The 22,562-nt window shown below is 42.2% G+C and overlaps 1 protein-coding gene across 10 annotated transcripts in view; it reads left to right on the forward strand.

The window, feature by feature from the left end:
- The window catches only part of ERC2 (ELKS/RAB6-interacting/CAST family member 2), a 677,274-nt gene that overhangs the window by 462,792 nt on the left and 191,920 nt on the right, over positions 1 to 22,562 (forward strand). For 6 of the 10 annotated variants that reach the window (XM_056860395.1, XM_056860344.1, XM_056860332.1 and 3 more), the window contains 3 exons: positions 10,966 to 11,113; positions 11,195 to 11,233; positions 12,285 to 12,404. In XM_056860395.1, the coding sequence (XP_056716373.1) occupies positions 10,966 to 11,113; positions 11,195 to 11,233; positions 12,285 to 12,404 (307 nt within the window). The remainder of the gene's footprint in view (positions 1 to 10,965; positions 11,114 to 11,194; positions 11,234 to 12,284; positions 12,405 to 22,562) is intronic. The other 4 variants (XM_056860387.1, XM_056860418.1, XM_056860403.1 and 1 more) reach the window with 2 other exon arrangements.

A 22,562-nucleotide genomic window follows, 5' to 3' on the forward strand; every position in this document is an offset into this window, starting at 1 on the left:
TAACATTGTCACTACATGGAACTAGGGCTGTCAATTCGGTTCGGCCCGAACTGAAAAACAGCTGAATTTCCCCCGATTCGGCGGTTTTTAGTTCGGATGGAACCGAACTCAAAAAAGGCTGGAAACTGGGGAGCCAAATTCGGCGAGTTCGGGGTATTCGGTGAATAAATTCAGCAAATTCAGGGTTCGGCACAGCAGCATAACCATCAGTTAGTAAGGACCATTCTCCCGCGGCCAATCGGTGGCCAAGCAGGGTTTTCTTCTGGCCAATCAGTCGCGATTGAGCATGTGAGCCCAGCTGCTGCGTGGCCTGGGGAGAGAAAGAGAGAGTATCTGTTTGTGTGTGAGAGAAATCCCCGTGGGGGGGGGGTGCATGTGCACATTCGCTCCTTTCCGTGGCTGCAGGGGGCACATTTTTGGGGGTGCAGCCCCCAAACTTTCAGCATAGCTTCAGATGAGGCTTCTTGCAAGAACCCCCAAGTTTTGTAAAGATGGGATCAGGGGGTCCAGAGATATGGGTCCCCCCTTTTCCCTATTGGGATGAATGGGATCAGCTGCATCTAGAGAGCAGCAAATCCAAGGCAAAACCTCCTGTGCTTAAATGGAATCGTATTGGATTACCCAGTCCCTCCTGATGGAACAGAAGACATCCACAGTAAGACCCCTTTTTGGGCTTTAATCTATAATTTTTCCCGTGTGTATGTGGGGGGGGGGAAGCAGAGTCTGTGGGGGGCAGTTTCTGTGGGGGGGGGAAGCCAAAGGAGGCTTTCGCCCATTCTGCCGAGGGAGGTGTGACCGCTCACCTCTGTGGGAGTGTGTGTACTGCTTTTAAAGTTAAGTTTAAAGTTGAGTCTGTGTGGCGGCTAGCGAGTCTCTCTCCGCTCGGCACCCTTGGTGTCGAGCCTCCTTCTTGGTGTTTTTCACTGTTTTTGCCTCTAGCCTGGGGTTGAGTGCAATGGGGTGGCTTGCGTGAGATCCCCTGCGTCTTGGATTTTTTCCCCATTTGGGGGGTGCACTGCGGCACCGTATTGGTTGGAAAGGTGGGGGTGGTGCTGGTGAGACTTGCTTCAGTTTGGTGGGGTCGTTTGCATAAGGGGGGAGCGTCCCTCCACCATGAGAAGAAGGAGCAGGGCAGAAAATACAAACTCTGGGTTGTTGTGTTTTTTTTGCACGGTCTGTTTTGCTGCTCACTCAAAAATGTTTTTGCAAAATCTGACTTTCACAATACATTTTCATGGTCCAAGTCACCTGCTCCTTTTTCCCTTTTTGCTATAGCTAGCCTAGTGAGCCTCTGTTCCTTTCCATGGTCGCTCGCGTGTTGCTTTGCATTGCATTGGTTAGCACGGGAGGTTTTGCCTTGGATTTGCCGCTCTCTAGATGCATAGGATCGGCTGATCCCATTCATCCCAATAGGGAAAAGGGGGGGAACCCATATCTCTGGACCCCCTGATCCCATCTTTACAAAACTTGGGGGTTCTTGCAAGAAGCCTCATCTGAAGCTACGCTGAAAGTTTGAGACCTCTACCCCCAAAAATGCCCCCCGGAGCCGCAGAAAAGCGCCAATGTGCTTTAAGTGGCTTTATTCCTGTCACTGTGGGCGATTTTTGGGGGGGCAACCTCTTCCGGGCCCCATATCTCGGGACCCCCTGACCCAATCTTTACAAAACTTTGGGGTTCTTGCAAGAAGCATCCCCTCAAACTACCCTGAAGGTTTAAGACCTCTACCCCAAAAAATGCCCCCCCGGAGCCGCAGAAAGGCGTGAGTTTATTTTTAATGACTTTATTCGGCCGAATTTCCCCCCAAACTCGAACTAGGCGCCGAATTCCACGGATCCGAATCGGGGGAGTTCGGACTTCAGCATATCCCGAATCTAGATGGGCCGAATTCTGCCGAATTCCAACTATACCGAATTTTTTTTTCAACAGCCCTGCATGGAACAGGCTTCCTCGGGAAGTGGTGGACTCTCCTTCCCTGGAGGTTTTTAAGAAGAGGGTAGATGGCCATCTGTCAGCAGTGCTGATTCTTTGACCTTAAGCAGTTGATGAGAGGGAGGGCATCTTGGCCATCTTCTGGGCATGGAGTAGGGGTCACTGGGGGTGTGGAGGTAGTTGTGAATGTCCTGCATTGTGCAGGGGGTCCTGCATTGTGCAGGGGACTAGATGACGCTGGTGGTCCCTTCCAACTCTATGATTCTATACCAGCTGCCAGAGATATGAATTAGTTATTTCCTCTAAAGGTGTGTCAAAATAATTCCACTTTGCACTTTTTACAGAAGGAAGAGAATATAGGAGCTTTCCGTACCAACCATTCTGAGTTTTCATTATAGTACATATCTAGACAACTTTTTCATTTGATTGAACTGATGGGCACAAACATTTTAGGGTCTTGTGAATGGGCAACCTTGCTGGAAGTGACCCATCCAAACCACAGTATGGTGGGTGCTCATGGGGGGAGTTAGGGTTGCCATCCTCCAGGTACTAGCTGGAGATCTCCTGCTATTACAACTCATCTCCAGCCGATAGAGATCAGTTCACCTGGAGAAAATGGCTACTTTGGCAATTGGACTCAAATGGCATTGAAGTCCCTCCCCAAACCCTGCCCTCCTCAGGCTCCGCCCCAAAAACCTCCCACTGGTGGCGAAGAGGGACCTGGCAACCCTGGGGGGGCGGTGACTAGGAAAAGGAAGAGAACAAAGATACATGTGTTGGTACAAGCAGTGCTTTGTTCTCTCAGTTGGTAACTGAGTTGGTAACTGATGACATAGGCCAAAGTGGGGCTAACCAGACTCCTTAACATTATGGTACAGTAGAGTTGCCAGTTCCGGGTTGGGAAATACCTGGAGATTTTGGGGTGGAGCCTGAGGAGGGTGGGGTTTAGAGAGGGGAAGGACTTCAATGGCTTATAATGCCATAGAGTCCACCTTCCAAAGCAGCCGCTTTCTCCAGGTGAACTGATCTCTGTTGCCTGGAGATCAGTTTTAATAGTGGGAGATCTCCAGCCACCACTTGAAGGTTGGCAACCCTATGGGCCAGTAAGCATATACATGGAAAATGCTATGTGTAGGTAGGTGCTTAGGGCCAAATTATTTTGTTTGTATAATTTCCCCCTATTTTGTTTTCTGAGAAGTAGCTTCAAAAGTCCTGCAATGCTGACCACAATGCTAGTGAGTGGCAAGAAGGTGCTTAGTTCTTTCTGCTCAGAATTGCTCCCTAGCTACTTTTCTTCCAATAGAGAAAAGCTCTCTGTATGCTGTTTGTGCAGGGAGAAATGTAGCTGGGTGGTGATTTCAAATGGGAAAAAAGCACAAGGCACAAGACCTTCTTCCAACTCTCCTATAGCTGTGTTGCTTTTATTAACAGCTACATTTTTTCTGGGCTGTTTTACCCAGCATATTTGAGAGATCTGGTGTTCAATTATATATGGGCATTCCCCTGACCTATGGATAAGGAACCATGGGCAGTTTGTGGAGGCCAATCTTCTGGGTTGTAAGCCCCTATAGAGTTACCATTTTTGGTTGCTTAATTGGATGGACTTGCTGCTAGTGAATGTACCAAAAGTACATTTATGCTGACGGGAATAGCAGAATAGCATGGTCAAGTCACTCAATGGTGGAAAAGATTCCTCCATGACTCTGATTCTTCACTAGTACAGTATGTTTGTTGTGTTTGTTTGGTTCTGTCCTAGATTGCCAACTCCAAGTTGGGCAATTCTTGGAGATTTGGGTGTGGAGCCTGGAGAGGGTGAGGTTTGAGGAGGGAAGCAACTTCAGCAGGGCATAATGCCATTGAGTCTACCCTCCAAAGCAGCCATTTCCATGGAAACTAATCTTTTGCATCTGTAGATCAATTGCAATTCCAGGAGATCTCCAGCCCCCACCTGGAAGTTGGCAACCCTAGACCACTTTACCCCGTTCTGTTTCAGACCTAGGCCATTCCAGACTTTGGGTATGATTTGGAATGGGCTAGTTGTACTTGCTTCCCAGTAGGGGGCCTCCACATCATTCCCTTTCCCAACCTTAATGAGGGGAGGGTGCATTGGGGAAGATTCATACCAACCTTAGGCTTCAGGCTTAAAGTCTTGATGCCGCACTTGGTGGCAGCAGCATCCAGCTCTTAAGCATGAGTTCTAAGATTGTTGTGAGCACTTATTTTTGCTGCCTTTTCACAGAAAAGGGCCAGAAGTGGTACATAAAACACAATTGAGCACTTGGTAGTGCTGCAGAGAGGACTGTAGGCCTCAGTGTGTTGGGAGCTTGATCCAGAATGGTCACAAGGTAAACAGAGCTACTTTGAGTGTCAACTGAATATTTTCTAAAATAATTCCGACGAAATGACCCTATTCCAAATTGGGCCAGGGGGAATTCAGACAAGTGGATATTGCCAGAATTCTAGATACTTTGGGAAAAGATTCCAATTTTTTTGTAGGCTAGGGCTTATATGGATGCATACTCTGGTCATTTTTATCTGATATTTGTCAACATCTGTATCATCCACTAATTTTAATTTCTTTTGGAACTTCTCATTCCACGAGATTGAATGCTGTGGTTGTGACAAACCATTGGTCTTCTGCTATAAATCTATCGAATCATGATTTTATATTGACCAAGAACACTTTTCATCAACTCCTGATGAAACAGTGACACTCACTCATTTCTAAGTACTATTGATCAACTCTCCTATCTTCAGTATTCTGTACATGTAGGTTTGCCAACCTCAACGTGGTGGCTGGAGATCTCCTGCTATCACAACTGATCTCCAGGCGACAGAGATCAGTTCACCTGGAGAAAGCGGCCTCCCTAAACTCCACCCTCCTCAGGCTCCACCCCCAAAATCTCCAGGTATTTCCCAACCCGGAGCTGGCAACCCTATCGACACAAAACTATCCTTGAAGATTATTCAGAGACAGTAGAAAATGCACAACATTCTGGCTTATGTTTTGTTGTAGTTTAGGGTTTCAAGAAAAATTACGTTCATGCTCCAGTGTTTTCAGGGCAGTTTCTAAACACATTTTAGGCTGAGGAATGTAACATGTAAAAAGACTCAGTAGGCTGCATGCAGATATGTTCTATGACTGCTGGAGGAAATATCCTTCAATATTTGTCCTAGTTCAAGTCTGAGCGCTATAATGATTTCCTATTTGAGTTGGCTTTTATCATTTATTTTGGCAAAATTGTTTTATCATCTGCAGATCTAGAACAATCCCATTGTTGTCAGTGATGTTATTCTGCATTGTTCTCTTTCACAAATTATAAATCCTGGGTACTGATGCATGCCCAAATGCAGGTAATGGTCCCATGTTTATTTTCTTGATGGTTCATATGCCTCCATTAAGAATTAATGGTATGTTTTAACACAGGATTTTTTCCCCTGTCCGAAGTGAAACAAAGCTGTTTCAAATAAGATCTCTCATCACTACCTGTCTGAAATCACCTCCTACTGAACCTTAAGTTGAATACCCAGGGTCATAAGGGAAAGAAAACAAAAATTAAGGAGAAAATTGATTGAGCTATTTCTTTCCCATTTAGTTATAATCAAAACATGAAAAGTGGAATATGCATTGTTATGTCATTTTTTTAATTACAGTATTTTAATTGTTTTTTGTTTTTACCAAATACCAATACCAAAACACAAAATGCTTTACACAATCACAATTGTAACAATTACAGTCAAGGGGGGAAATCTGTTCTGTTAATGCTAACATTCAAAATCTTTATTTTATATCACCACTAGGTTTCATTTACTTGTCTTGTTAACAATAATGGTTTCTGTTAATAAAGCTTAGAAAATTATTCCCTGATCTGAAAAACATAGCTGAGGATTAAAATAGGTGTTTACATTATTCCTTTTTAAATAGATTAGGACAAGTAGGAACCCACAAGGAGTTGTGGGAAACATCTCATTTCCCCCTCCCCCACCATTTCCTCTTTCCCTTTCCTGAAAGCACCCATAGCCTCTCCCCTTTTCCTGCTTCCTTCTCTCCTTCTTGGGTTGCCAGCCTCCAAGTAGGGACTGACATTTCCTTGAATCATAACAGATCTCCCAAATACACATATTGATTCCCCCTTAGGGTTGCCAGCTCCAGGTTGGTAAATCCCTTGAGATATAGTGGTGGAGCCTACAGAAGGTGAGGTTTGGGAAAGGTAGTGACCTCAGTGGAGTATGATGCCATAGAATCCATCCTCCAAAGCAGCCATTTCCCCCAGGGGAGCTGATCTCCATCATCTGGAGAGTAGTAGTAATTCTGGGTGATCTCCAACCCCCACCTGGAGGCTGGCAACACTGGTTCTCAAGGAGGAAATGGCTGCTTTGGAGGGTGGAGTCTATGACATTATACCCCTCTGAGATCTCTTTCTTCCCCAAACTACACCCTTCCCAGGCTCTAACCCCAAATCTCCAGGTATTTGCTAACCTGTAGTTGGCAGCCCTATCACCTTCCCACTCAACAGCCAACCTACCTTTATCTGCCTCTCTGCCTTCAGCTCCCCCCCACCGCCCCACAGCCTCTACCTAGGAATACTGTGGCCTTGTTGGGTGGTGCTGGCTACTGGGCCAGACCAACCTGCATGGTAGGGAAGCCTCAAGGACTTGTGGGGTGGCACCTCACTTTCTCCTGTATCCCCCTCCCCACATTATTTCCTCTTCCCTTTCCCTGCCTCATTCTCTCCTTCTCAGCCATTCACCAACATACTGTTTATCTTCAGCTATATTTACTATTTATTTACTTCATTTATACCCCATTTTTCTCCACAGTGGGGACCAAAGCAGCTTACATTTTTGAAAATATGTGACTGGCCCAAAATCACCCAGTGAGCTTCCATAGGAAGATGGGGATTCAAACCTGGGTCTCTCATATCATATTCTGAACGTCTAACTGCTACATAGGGTGGCTGCTGTTGAACAGTAGCCAGCAGCTAGGCCTAGTTCAGTCATGGAAGTTGGGTGGTAACAAGTCACCCAGAGGATGCTTCCAGGCCTAGGGTTGCCAATCTCCAGATGAGACCTGGAGTTCTCCCAAAATTACAACTGAACTCCCAACAACAGACATCTGTCCCCCTGGAGAAAATAACTACTTAGGAAGGTGGACTGTATGGCATTATCTTTATCTGAGACCTCTTCCCTCCCCAAGCCCCACCCTGGAGAAAAAAAGTTGTCAGCTTAATTGCAGTGACCCAGATCTCAGGCTAGGTGTGAAGAGAAGGAGGAAATGTTAATAAGTTCTTTCTCACCAGTGATAAGCAATGGGGATTTTTTTTGCAAAGCTCCTGGGGGGGGCATTTTTGCAGGTAGAGGTCCCAATTTTTCAGGGTAGCATGAAGGGATTCTCCTTGCAAGAACCCCCAAGTTTGATAAAGATTGGGTCAGGGGGTCCAGTGTTATGGGATCTGGAAGGGGTCACCCCATCTTCTTCCATTGAAATGCATTGGCAAAGTGGCTGTGTTCCGAAGCACCAAAGCTTTCCCCTCCCTCCCCTCTCCCTCTTGGTGGCTTGTCCAGAGCAGTCCAGGCAGGCATGCCGAGCCTTCCTCCCACAACATCCCTCTTGGCTGCTCACCCGACTGCTACAGGTGGGCACACTGAGTCCCTTGCCATTAGCTTTCACTGCTGCTGGGCCCGGCACATCTCCCGAGCTGTGCTGCTGCCACCAGCCTGAAGTAAGCATTTTCTCTACACTTGCACAGAGGACGCTTTTTTATTTGGGGGGGATTTACCGCACCCCCATTAAAAAGTCAGATTTTTCTGCAGACCTAGGGTGTCCCCCAGGTTTGTAGAAACATCTGTTGGGGGTAAGGGTGTCCCCGAGCCACTGATTTAGCTATTCGCAGATTGGGGGCACATATGGGAATTAGATATATGGATATCACTATGAAGTCACTGGAAGAGGTAACTGTAGGTTTTTTAGTCCCCCCCCCCTGGTGTTTGGATACATCCATAGAATTTGACATAACAGAAACACCGATTATTAAATGATAACCAGTTGTGAAAGTTGAGCAGGTACAGAGAAATAAACTATAATTGATGTGTTAGCTTCTTTATTAAGGATGAAGTCAATAGTTTGGTGGGGTGCTGGCAACTGTACTTCTTCAGTCAGACATTCATCAGCTGAGGGAGGGGGTATGGCTCAGTTCATATCCTTTGCATGCAGAGGTCCTCAGGTTCAGTCCTTGACATCTCAGGTTCTTAGATGGCGGGTGCTGAGAAACCCTTTTCTTTATCTGAGAACCACTGCCAATCAGAGTAGACAATAATGAGCTGTATGTATCAATGGCTTGACATATGAAGCAGCTTCATATTTTCACACACGCACACACATATATATAATACAAACACACACAATCTAGCATACTCTGCCTATACATACCGCCAATGTGGGGTTCTGTTATATTAAAACACTTTATATTAAAATTGTAAATCTATTAAAATTATACATACCTTATTATTGGATAAATATAATTGCATAAATTAATGTGGCATAAATATTAGACATTTGAACAGTAGATCTATAAAATAGGATAAAAATAGCTGAACACATGACAGTTTCAACTTACTTCCAAATATGTGAGAAATGTCACAATGACAGCTACTGTTAGAGAATCTGGCTTATCCTCTATGATCACTATCAATACCAGGAAGCGTAGAGATGTGTAAGAATTAAAAGTAATGTGATAAAGTGGGAAATGTGATCTTTTTAAAATCTTACCAGTTGAATTTTAAAGAGCCTGAACTAGTTCATCCATGCTAATTGCACCTCTGTGTTCAGTTACACAAGAAAGACTTTTTCATGTATTGTGCCTTTGTATCGTCCACTATAGTATCAGTTTAACATGTTATGTGAATCCCTGACTTTGGGTAGCACTGTATCTTTATGAAGCCATAGAAAAAAGTTGTGCTAAATAGACCCTTCTGTTCTGATGGCCTTAAGGAGAGAAGCTTTAATATGCTTTTTGATCAGAAAGGTATTGAGACATTGGGGGTGGCATTTAACATGTACCTTTGAGGGAAGGATACTTCTGTTTCCTAATGGTTAATAAAAGCAAAATATTCCTTTAAATGATGGCTCTACTTAAGCTATTGCTGGCATGGGGTATGAAGAAATGAAAGGAAACAATTAGAAGTACATCTCATTCTAATACAGCTTCATACATAGCACTGGTTCACAAAAGCATGTTTTGTAATATATTTCTTACTCTTTAAGGTGTTGAAGGACTCTTTGTTATCTTTAAACATAATGTCAACATAGCTATGCTTCTGGAATTACAAGAAATCAGTGGTCATGAAGCTTTCTGCAAATTATTGCATGCTTTCATCTGTGAATCTTTTATTTTACCATTCTTGTATTGGCCACCTTGAAGACCTGTACAGATTATTATTTTTTCCAGTTGTACTGTATTCTTAGCCCTACTGAAACCACTAATGCAAAGAATTCTGACTGAGGATTTTTCAATTTTAAAAAAGCACATTGTTGTGTACATTTCTTGTTGAGTTTTGCATGCTGTCGATTTGTGATATGATCTGTACAGTGTTGATTTGTGGTATGTGCCAGCTTGAACCATCTTGGATCATCTCCTACTTTTCTGAGATGGGGGGGGTAGAGGTGATCATGAGACTGTTCTAACCACACTAAATATTTGTGCAATATAGCTTCAGTAGCTTGATTTCCTGAATCTTGTGACTCAAGAGAGTTTGATTAGGGTATTCTGGGTCCCCATGGAGGCCATCCCTTCCCATGGTACAGGGAGGAGCTTTTTCCAAGTTTTTTTTTAACCAGTAATGGACATACAAATATACCATTATATTGATATGCTCCCCCCCCCCAAAAAAAAAACCCCTCAAAAAGTCCCCTGGTGGCATGCAGGGGATGGCTGCTGTGTGGACGGGATAGGTAATATGGACTGGGCCAGGAAAATCTAGTCTTTCTCCACGACAAATCAAACAGCCTGGCTTTGCTGTGGTCTTTCCCAAAACATCACAGCAGATTTGGGAAAGGCTGCAGAAGAGTCAAGGAAACCTAGGTGATGCCCAGAAATCTGCTTCCCAATAGCACTGAACCCACGGCAGATCACCTGTATAGAAACTGCCTATGTGGAGTTGCTTCAGGATAATTGCACGGGGGAGGAATTTTAGCTCCCCACCCAAGTGCCACAGTTCTGATCTAAATCAGAGAGCCAGCATGGTGTAGTGGTTAAGAGCAGTGATTTGGAGCGGTGGACTCTAATCTGGAGAACCGTCTTTGATTCCCCATTCCTCCACATGAGCGGCAGACGCTAATCTGGGTGACTTTGGGCTAGTCACCATTCTCTCTGAACTCTCTCAGCCCCACCTACCTCACAAAGTGTTTGTTGTGGGGAGGGGAAGGTGATTGTAAGACAGTTTGATTTTTCTTTAAGTGGTAGAGAAAGTCAGTATTTCTTCTTCTTCTTCTTCATCATCATCATCATCATCACCATCACCATCATCATGACTTAGCCTTTAAAAAAAACTTCAGGAAATCCTATTCATGGATTTTCCGGGTTGTGTCTACTTTTGCCCTTTTCCACAGTGCAATTCAGGCTGTTCCCTGGGTCAGAGTGGCTTATAAATTGATCATGAGACATTAGTGTTGACTTAGCTGGCATTCTGCCCTTCAGACAGGCATCCATCCAAGAGATTGTATCTCACAGATGAGCTAATTCCCATGGTATTTCTGTAGAAATCCAGTGATATCTAATTCTTGCCTTAACATTTTTGTGTTGAATGCCTGATGTGCACTAGCCATTAATTTCAAAAATTAGAAGTATATGGCAACAGTCATGTAACTCGGCCTTGAAAAAACTTTTGGACACATTATACACAGACTAAGATATGTCAAGTTTCCATGATGTCTGATAAAATGTACCCATTTTGCTTCTGAATTATTCAAACATTCAATTATAAAGGAAAAAGAATGTTCTTCAGGAGTTTTGATTAATTTTATTTTTATCTTATCAGGCAGGAAGCATTACTTGCTGCCATCAGCGAAAAAGACGCAAATATTGCCTTGCTCGAACTGTCGGCTTCAAAGAAAAAGAAAACTCAAGAAGAAGTGATGGCTTTGAAAAGAGAAAAAGACAGATTAGTCCACCAGTTAAAACAGCAGGTTGGAAAACTTTTTTTTTAACTATTCTTTCTGGGAACGTGACATTATTTTCCCTGTGTTATTCTAACTTCATGTTGAAAGTCTTTAAGCCAAGCCTGCCTTGTGACCGCTGGAGAAAAGGTAGGATAAAGATCCATGTTGCCTTACTACTATTTTATTGGTGTTTACTATTTAGTTGCATGTTGGTTTGGCTTGTCTAATGTATTATGCATTGCACTACCTGTTTTTCTCCCTTTTCATATTTAACAATTTACCAGCTACTTAACTGCACAGAGCAGCAGACCAAGATACTTTCCACTGGTAGAATCCTACTAACCCTTCCTACCGAATGCTGTCTGTATATTGTTGTATTACAGTTGCTGGTTCAGAAGGTTCCTTTCTAGCTTTCTGCAAGGTTATCTGGAAGTTGTAAGTGTTAAATCTTAGCAGAAGCTGGCCTATAATTCGCTGCGGCTCCAATTTTCAGATAGCCTAAACCTTTGCTAATAGATATATGCTTTAGATGCAAATAGTTGTTCAATTGCATTCCTGTTCTCCATTACAAGAAAAAATAATTACAAAATACAACCAGTTAACATACACACAAACATACTTGCAACACCCCACTATCTAGTATACATTTTGTTTTAACTGAGACTGTATATATTTTTGGCCACTACCAGCTTTATAATAATTGTGTTTGCCATGCCTGCATTAGGGAAAGAATGTTCAGATCACCTTGACATCACAGGTGTGCCATGAGGCATAGGAATGTACTGTCACCCCATTCTCTCTTCTAGAAATCTTTGAAAAAGTGAGAAGGATGCTTCAGAATGAGTCAGTAACATTTACTGAATGTTTTCCTTTGTGTGGTAATAGCATCTTTGGGTTTTGTTACTGTTGTATGTGAAGTAGGAAAACATTCTAGGGGAAGTCACAGTGGTCTTTCTCTACACTCTGCAAATTACCAGTCTGTGCTTCCAGAACTCAGCTGTTCCCAGATAAGCATGCCTGCATCAGTTACCCCAAATGTGTCAATGTCATGATTCTCTTCCTTGAATCATACACTGTGTGTTGTAGCTTTCTGTTCATTAAGCAACAGAAATGAAAGCTGCTGCTTGAACACCTAAACTCCCAGGTCCTCGCATAATTCTGACCTCATGCACCTAATCATGCCAGCTTTTTCCCACAGGTCTGTAGAAATAGGAAACAGCCCCAGAGCATGAACATGTCATCCATTTGTGATGCTGACTTCATGACAGACACTGGTGCCAAGTACCTGGGTTCCCGACATGATGCACACACGCTTCAGGTCAGTCAGCTGTGCAGGATGTTATCCATCCAGTAGATGCATCTACACATTGTAAACACTGATGCCTGGAGTCTCTGTAGCCACAGCTGAAAGGCAAAGGTTAAAACACTGTTACCATTATTTATTTGGTAGGCAACAACAGATATTTCTGACTAAGATTGTTTTACATTATTAGATGATATCCTTCTTTTTTCATTCCTCATCTTTTCTTGGAAACCGATTTTAAAAGAACAAATCAAATTCCCATCAGTTCATCACAAGGCAGTATAATAAACAGACACCACCCTGCCTCTGACACTGAAACCTTTCTCACACGATTGTTTTGAGGATAAAATGGAGAAGCAGAAAACAAGCCTCTTTGTGTCCCGGTTTGAGAGAAAGGCTGGATATAAATGAAGTAAATAAACATAATCTAATATTAACACCTTCTAAATACAATCAAGAATAAAACTATCTAGTGAAAGTAGCATTGGTTGACTATGGTTGCTTCCATACAAAGTTTTTGCTCTATTTTGCATCAAAACCACAGTGGTATTTTGTTGTTGTTTTGCTTTCCACACTTAGCTGTGACATTTCTAAACCTGGCTTGGTGTAACATTTTTTTTGAGAAATCACACTCAAAGAGTGTGTGAATGCCTTGTGGACTGGAAAATGTGCATTTCAGGGTCGACACTCATTAGCACTATTTTCCTTGCCTCAGCCCCCACCCAACAACCATCTCCCTTTGTCATCAGAGGGCTATTATAATGATCCTTGTGTGTAAAGTGCCATCAAGTCGCAGCCGATTTATGGTGACCCCTTTTGGGGGTTTTCATGGCAAGAGACCTACAGAGGTGGTTTGCCAGTGCCTTCCTCTGCACAGCAACCCTGATATTCCTTGGTGGTCTCCCATCCAAATACTACGGTAACCAGGGCTGACCCTGCTTAGCTTCTGAGATCTGACGAGATCAGGCTAGCCTGGGCCATCCAAGTCAGGGCATAATGATCCTTAGATCCTGTGAATTTCTAGCTTTTATGAAAAATAGGCTCTAGCCCTTTTTGATGCAGAGATATCTAAGTGTAGAGACTTCCTTTTCTAAAATAATGAATGCTGGGAATTCAGAGGAAATAACAGATATAGTGTTATAATAATCTAGTGATCTGTTAATATCCATTTTATAAAGCCTGAACAAGTCCTCAGGTGACATGAGTGGGGAAGTGAGGCAATCGCGCACTGCCGCGTGCACATGCAATTGCCACTCTGGAGCACCCAGGTGGATTGGTGGGCAATGGTCCGCTGAAACCACCCATCTGACAACCCTAGGTAAGTGCCATCGGAAACGGTGCTTAGGGGAACCATAGTTAGGATGAGAGTGACTGGCCCAGTATTATTCAGGGAACCTCTTGGCCTAAGGATATTTAAACCCGAGACTCCAGATCCAATGGGGCTGAAACAGACAAGATGCTGGTGAGTTCCATGTCAGATCAGGAAAACAGTATGGAGCGGTAGGGCTTTAACCCCCTACCTTTGTTTCACAGTCCCATTCCAAATTAGGCCCTTGTGCAACTCAGCATAAAACGAGGATGGAAAACCCGTGTTTGCCATCCTGAGCTCCCTGAAGTTAGGGCACTATAAAAATATAATTAATGGATGGAATAGAAAATTGTTGCTCAGAGCAACCTGTCCTCCAGCCTGTCTGAGTGCTCTGCCATTCACTGATAGGAAATTCATGGAGACGTGAGGGAAGCAGACAAACCTTTCAGATAACAAAGGCAAGTGGCTACGTGTGTATCTTTGTGTCTTATAGGATTACACTGTTTTATGTGGTGTGCTGTGATTTATACACTTACAGGATGTGGTACAGAATAGATACTTATAGCTCTAAGGTTCAAGCAATCAATACTATTAAACTTTGTGGATTAACCCAATATAACAAATTGTCTCAGAGAGCATTGTTGTGACTGGATGAATGCCAAGTGCTCTGATTGCATCAGAATTCCATAATACATCACAGACTTATGCTGAGATTGAGTTGCCAGAATGCAAATATACCCAGGTTTTTCCTCAGACATAGATAGAGATAAAACATTCTAAACAATGTGGTAGACTCCTTAAGCTTCCTACTTTAGGTAGAACCTAATTGGTTATTCATAACTTTTCCACACATCTGTTTCCAAGAAATGTGGATGGTTAAACTGCACTTGAAATGGCTTAGAACAAGGCCCATTATTATGTAAGGAAGGCAGGAACCATGATTGGGTCCCAACAATTGATATTTACAAACAGAACAAAACACTGTGCACAGATGTTTTACAGGCAGGCATTTCTGATCTCAAGCAGATAAGGTACTCAGCAGTTTAAAATATGGTTTATTTAGTAGTAGAACCTGCTTCTGTGATATTCATATTTTTCTCACATCTTTTATTTGTTTCATGACCTGTCTTTCAATAAATCCAGGATCAATAATTCAGGATCACTCAAAGAACCCTTTATAATATATTCATCAGCAGCTAGGTCTAATTTTTGCAATTATCGTTTAAAGTGGTTCTAAAATCTTTTGAACCAGAAGAGGAAAAGGTATAAATGGTTTTATCTTGTTACAAATCTTTTTGAAATAGTGCAGCACAGAAATTACCATTTTGTTTAAACCAGTATAATATATTGTATATCTAAAATATCACTCTCCTTTTCTGTACTGTTGTTCCTAAAAGACTTGCAAGAGAAGCCCTAACTCTTACACAGGGAACCCAACCTTAAGCTAAGTGGGATGCTGTTTCCACTCTGCAACCTTGGCTTTGAAGTACTTTATAACATTTAGTTAGATATTTCTGTTTCATTGGATTTTGGGGTGTGTGGCCCCAACTAAAAAACCCTCTTGTGTGTTTGAAGGACCATTTCCTACCATATGTCCCCGTGTGCCAACTATGGCAGCCATCTGTTTGCTATACTGCCACTTAGGATAGCCTGTCTGGCATAGACCAGAGTTTGGGCCTTTTCCATCATGGCTCTGTAGAATGGGCTCCCTGAAGAGGTGGAAGGGGGGGGGGCTCCTTGGAGATCTTCAGGAGGTGCTGCAAGCCCTGCCTGTTTGCCAGGGTTTTTGAGGGAGTCTGAATTGGCAGTTGTCTTTTAAGAGGAGAGGGGGGATATTTGGGGTTTGTTATTTTATTTTTGGTTTTAAACTGAAAGAGTTCTGTCAGCAATGCTGATTCTATGACCTTAGGCAGACCATGAGAGGGAGGGCATCTTGGCCATCTTCTGGGCATGGAGTAGGGGGTCACTGGAGGTGTGCGTGGGGGAGGTAGTTGTGAATTTCCGGCATTTTGCAGGGGGTTGGACTAGATGACTCATGTCGTTCCTTCCAACTCTATGATTCTAAGATTCTATTATTGTAGGCCACCTTGGACCATGAGGAAAGGTGGGATATCAATGTTTTCATAAATAAAATAAAATACAGTCGAAGGCTTTCACAGTCAGAGTTCATTGGTTCTTGTAGGTTATCCGGGCTGTGTGACCGTGGTCTTGGTATTTTCTTTCCGGATGTTTCGCCAGCAACTGTGGCAGGCATCTTCAGAGGAGTAACACTGAAGGACTGTCCTTCAGTGTTACTCCTCTGAAGATGCCTGCCACAGCTGCTGGTGAAACGTCAGGAAAGAAAATACCAAGACCACGGTCACACAGCCTGGATAACCTCCAAGAACCGAAAAATAAAATACAGTTTGATCTTCAGTGGTAGAGCATCTGCTTGGCATACAGAAGGTCTCAGGTTCAATCCCTATCATCTCCAGTTAAGGGTCAGGTAGTAGGTGATGTGAAAGGCCTCTGCCAGGGATCCTGGAGAATCACTGCCAGTCTGAGTAAATGTGATTTAGATGGGCCAAAGTCCAAGGCATCCAGTGCCAGGCAGTGTCATGACTTCATGCATATGTGTTTGTGTTTTTTAGAAATAAAAGAAAATAACTGAGCTGTTCATTAAAGTGAGAAATTCCATTTGTGTAGACATTTATGCTACATTTTAATTAGCAACTGAAAGTCCTATTTTTTACTTGAGGATTGTATAATACTCCCAGCAGTGATGTATTAAGAGAAAAATCAATGTCCGCCTGCAGTTGACTAAGTAAATTCTCTGTTGTTTCCAGTTAGAATTCCTTCTGAGAATTCAAAGATAAATGCTGCTAGTGAAATCTGTACAATGATGTAATTCTCTTTGAAATAGCTTGCCTAAAAGCTATAATTAAAAATCCTCAAAGGATTGTTAAGAGCAACAGATGTATTTCCCAATTGTATTTTTTCACCATTGAAACTGTCAGCCAAAAATGTAAATGGAATTGGCCAAAAATTGCTAGAGATGAGCATTACTGTAGAAATTTTCCAGCTACTTCAAGACCACAGGTGTCCATTATACATCAGCCAGAGACAAAGCTAGTACTTGGCAGCCTCTAGTAACTTGGCTCACTACTTCATGAAACTATTTGGAAACAAAAGGTGATTCTGAAATCTTGTAACAGTCAGGCTGCACCCAAATGAACTGCAGTATCTTCTAATTCAAGTATTTTGTCTTTATGCATTTGTCAACGAGTGTTTTCACCAAAAGTAAAGTGACTGATCTGAAAGTAGTATATACTCTGCAACAAAGTGCTACAAAACTAAATATTAAAGTAATAGCCTAAGAATATCAATTCTGCAAACATCAGGAAATTTTACCCATTAAATGTTATGACAGACAGAGCCAAGTCCACCCCCCTTTTCATATTTGCCAGTCCCCTTTGTAAATTGATGGTCTGTCAGAGAATGCCAGCAATAGTCAATCATGGCCATTATGGGGGTTGCTGGCAACCACATAAGTATAGCCATCCTTCAAGCCTTGGTTTCTTTCAGTAAAAAGCAGGGCTATTTTGGACCATGAGGGAGGATGGATCGGGGCCAGGACTACCAGCAACACTGGGTGACTTGATATTATGCAACTTGCATGACTCACCCAGGACTGCACACTTGCCACTGTTTATCAGCAGCCACCCCACAACTTGTATGACTCACCCAGGACTGCACACTTGCCACTGTTTATCAGCAGCCACCCCACAAATGCCAGTGTTATTTAGTGATCAGCACTTCAGATTACGTTCTGGAAGACTCGGGTTCATATCCCCACTGTGCCATGGAAGCTCACTTGGTGACTTTGGGCCAGTCATATACTCTCAGCCTAACATACCTCACAGGATTGTTGTGAGAATAAAAAGGAGGAGAGAATGATGTACGCTGCTGTGGGTTCCCATTGTGGAGAAAGGTAGGGTATAAATGATGCAAATAACTAATAAATATAGTTGAAGATGGATACAGATAAATGTTAGGTTGGTGGGTGACTGGGAAGGAGAGAAGGAAAGAAGGAAAATTTAGGTATCACAACTGCCAGGAGCATAGAAATACTGAGGAATGGGGGATGCAGGGGCAAGTAAGGTGCTTCCTGAAAATTCTTTCAGGTTCCCTACCATGGAAACTGGCCCAGCCTGGCCAGCACCACGTAACCTGGCCCAGCCCAGGGGCCAGAGTGGCCCTGCACAACTGGGCCAGACTTTTCCTGAAGATGGGGGGCACATAAAGGTAGGTTGGCTAGTGAGAGGGAAGGAGAGAAGGAAGCAGAGGGCAGAGGTTATGCAGGCTTTCAAGGAAAGGTAAACAGAAAATAGCAGTGAAGAGGAAAATTAGGCCCACAAGTCCTTGAGGGTGCCCCACTTCTGTCCATCTGTCTGTCTGTCTGTCTGTCTGTCTGTCTATCTATCTATCTATCTATCTATCTATCTATCTATCTATCTATCTATCTATCTATCCATCTATCATCTCTCATGTGTGCCCCCTATCTGTGGATACCTAAATCTGCAGATAGGGGGCACACTTTACTCCAAACAGATGTTTCTGCAGACTTAAAAAACAGCTCCCCACTTATCTATTCTATTGAGAAACTGTATCAGCTGTACCGCATACATTCTTACTAGAATAATTTTGTAGTGTTTGTTTTTGATAAGCAAAATAAGAACTAAAATTGTTGAACACATGAAACAGAACTAAATTGCCATTGTATTTTTTTATTTGGTTGGATAGTATTCTAGTGCTTTGAAGTTCACAATATTTTTTGTGACAAAAGCATTGCATTCTCAGAATTATCCCACATATGGTGCTTAGCAGTTTTGCTTGGAAAGGTTTGAAATTCAAATGGCATACCCAAGACAGATCTATCTGGATTTGACTTTTATATCATGCATAGCACTGATTGCTAATCATGTCAAAAGTGGTGTAAAATTTGATCCCATGTTGGCTTTTCATCTATGATATAGTGTTAACAGACAAGACTGGCACATTTACAACAAAAACTTGTTGAAAGCATGTTTCTCCGCTGAAACAAGTTCTACATAAAGGTGCACTGTTCATGTGCACCATTTTTCATCTTTTAAAAACAAAAATATGAACTCCATATCAATGATTAAGCCTGTCCGAATTCATGCAGCTTTGTAATGAAACTTTCTTTTTTTTCTTGTGTGACCATAACCATTTGGCCTGGAAATCAGTCTCATTGATTTCAATGTGATTTAATTCCAAGTTAATTATGCTTAGGATTGAAGCCCAGTAGAAGTAGGCTCAAGGAAAAATTAAAAGCCTTGTACATACTGTTCATGTTAAGTAAAGGTAAACGTCCCCTGTGCAAGCACCGGATCATTCCTGACCCATGGGGTGACATCACATCCCAACGTTTACTAGGCAGACTTTGTTTCCGGGGTGGTTTGCCAGTGCCTTCCCCAGTCATCTTCCCTTTACCCCCAGCAAGCTGGGTACTCATTTCACCGACATCGGAAGGATGGAAGGCTAAGTCAACCTTGAGCCGGCTACCTGAAAACAACTTCCGTCGGGATCGAACTCAGCTCGTGAGCAGAGCTTGGACTGCAGTACTGCAGCTTACCACTCTGCGCCACGGGGCTCCTACTGTTCATGTTACAAAAATTAAAAGCCTTGTACATACTGTGCACCATTACAAAAACAGTAATGATGACAGTTATACATTTTGTTCATATTAAGTATTTTATCGACTGTGGTGGTTCCCTAAATATGCCTGTTCTTAAATAATTATTATAGATAACTATCTCTTTAATGAACTATTTGCTGTCATAAAAAGAAAGGGACATCTACCTCTTTATATTGCCTGAATGCATTTAAGACTTGGTCTAAAATGTCTCCAGCCAGCTCTGTTTTAACAGTGATAATAATATACTTCTAGCCTACTTTGTGTTTTTCTGCTTCTATCCTTCTGTGTAATTACCATGTTCAGTATTTGGGACCGAGACAAATACTTTTAGCATGAGTGTAGCTCATGTATTACTGTCTACACTGTAATACATGATATTTCCTGTGCTCTATGCCATGCTTTCAGCTTCCAGGGTTTGTAAAGATTTTTGAAAGACAAGTTCAAAATGTGGTGACCGCTACAGAAATGTCAGATGGATTGTGTTCAAATCAACGTAATTTTTATTCACTCACAAATGTCACAAAAGTTGAAATTTAGCCATAGTACTTGAGATAAGTGTCTGCTTGGCACTTAGGACTGTAGTCTTTCTTAATCTGCCAAGTGTCTAATATCCCAGCTGGTGTTTGTGAAAGGACTATTTCCCTGTCAGTGATTGAAAGAAGGAAATGCATTGTGCTCTGTAGATTTGCCTTGGAGTAAGCCAGGCCCGCTTGGTTATACTTCTTAGTGACAGGTGTCAGAATTGTTAATATTTATTAAATTACAGCTTAATTTTCCAAACAAATCTATGGTAAGCCTTTCTGCTACTGGTTAAATATGTAGACTGAGATTTTTGACAGGGGAATTGTAACAGTGTCCTTCCAAAAATAATTTATAGCAAATATGGAAGGATGTGATCATGATGCCTTCACATACAAGACCACTCAGATGTAAGAGATTTTTTTAAAAAAAGAACCAGTCAGGTTTCTTTTGACTATTTTCTGCATCACACAGATTCCTATTCTATTCTATTCTATTCTATTCTATTCTATTCTATTCTATTCTATTCTATTCTATTCTATTCTATTCTATATGTGAATCTTTCAATCTGAAAATGGAAAACCACATGTGATGTCTTTTTAAAAGCTACCTACTGCTGGCTAATTGTACTACTGTATGCCATAATTCAGAAATGCTTAGAATATGTGTCAAAATAATTTCCCACTAGTTCATGTCTTTAGTTTGTGAAACCCAGGCTTCTGAAGGAGGTTCTGAAGGCTAAACTACACACATGATTTTGGGTGAACTGGGTTGGGGTTCCCTGGACCTGACTCGCTTCCCTTGCAGTCACCCCAAAGCTGTGAGGAAAGGAATTTTTTAAGTCCCCAGGAGCCTGATTTGGCTTGTAACTGCAGTGTGCTGGGAGAAGAAACTCCTGCCTTCTCCTTCGGGTTGCCAACCTGCAGGTACTAGCTGGAGATCTCCTGCTATTACAACTGATCTCCAACCTATAGAGATCAGTTCACCTGGAGAAAATGGCTGCTTTGGCCATTGGACTCTATGGCATTGAAGTCCCTCCCCTCCCCAAACCCCGCCCTCCTTAGTTACAAGCCGAATCAGGCTCCTGGGGACTTAAAAAATTCCTTTCCTCACATTCAAAGAGGAAGGCAGTCTATATACAAAGAACATGAACTCTGGAAACACCCAAACTCTGGAACTCCCTTCCAGGGAGATTTATCTGTCTCCCTTGATTGCTGTCTTCCATCAATGGGTGAAGACTGTTTTGTTTTGATGCTTTTCCAGTTTTATATGGGCTCTTTCCAAGGCAGAGCTCTTTAGATCTTCTAAAGACTGATGAATGATGACTATTTTAAAAAAGAAATATTACATAAAGCAACTATGTCCAACTGGGTCAAGAACCATTCACATGTCTCTATGCTCCTTCACCTTCCTTTTTACTAATACTGATCATATGATAAAAATTCATTCCTTAGAGTTTCAGTCTAGAATCTGGGAGACCCAAGTTGAAATCTCCACTCTGCCATAGACGTTTGCTGGGTCACCTTGGGCTTGTCACACATTGACAGGGTGGTTATAAGGATAAAATGGAGAGAGGATGTTGTAAGCTGTTTTGCTTCCCCCTTGGGAAAGAAAGTGGGGTGTAAATGAAGATATTATTGGTTCCCCCTTGGGAAAGAAAGTGGGGGTATAAATGAAGATATCATTCCAATGTGTAATTCAGCCCCTAGTTCCTTTCCTCTCCCAGTAGCCCAACACCTCCCACTCTGTTCTAAGGAAGACTGATTCCATACTAGTTGCTTTGTTTGAAATTGCTGTAATTTATTCATATAGTTATTACAATGAATTCAGATGGGATTGCTGCTAAACCATTGTAGACCAGTATCTTCTGTGATGTTCTCCCAGTTTTTTCCTACTGGTTTGTGGCACCTGGGGGTGGGAAGAAGCTTTGAATAGAGGGTTTGACTAGAATTGTAGCCATGGCACAGTGCTGTTAATACACCTGGCAAGAGGAGTGGTCATGATGTGGTTGATAATGCCCCACCATTTCCTGGTTCTGTGTGTGTGTTAAGTGCCATCAAGTTGCTTCCAACTCATGGCAATCCTATGAATCACTGTCCTCCAAAACATCCTACTGTTAACAGCCTTGCTCAGGTCTTACAAACTGAGGGCCGTGGCTTCCTTTATAACGTCAGTCCATCTGATCTTGGGTCTTCCTCTTTTCCTGCTGCCTTCAACTTTTCCTAGCATTATTGTCTTTTCCAGTGACTCAGTGCAGTTTTTACTTCATTTTCTAAAACTGTAGGTCTTCAAAAATTTCTTCTTTGAAGGACTCTCATCTTTTCATTTTTTTGTATAGTTCTTCAGTGTATTGTTCTCATCTTCTCTTCATTTTGTCCTGTTCAGTTAATGAACAGGTCTCTACGTGTCAGTCACTGGAACGCTGCATTTACTTACTTACTTATTTAAAGATTTTTATTTTGTTTCAATAAGAAAACAAAAAAGGGATAATGAATAGAAAAGTAAGAAAATACATAGAAAACTAGAAAACAATACCGTACAATACAAACATAGAACAAAAAAAATAGAAGAAAATGCTGGGTGATCATATAAAATTTTGATAGCATTGCAATAATTTCCCTTAATTTTAAACTATTCTAGCTTCTTA

Source organism: Euleptes europaea, chromosome 1 (genome assembly GCF_029931775.1).
Source record: "Euleptes europaea isolate rEulEur1 chromosome 1, rEulEur1.hap1, whole genome shotgun sequence".
Classification (NCBI taxonomy): Eukaryota; Metazoa; Chordata; class Lepidosauria; order Squamata; family Sphaerodactylidae; genus Euleptes; species Euleptes europaea.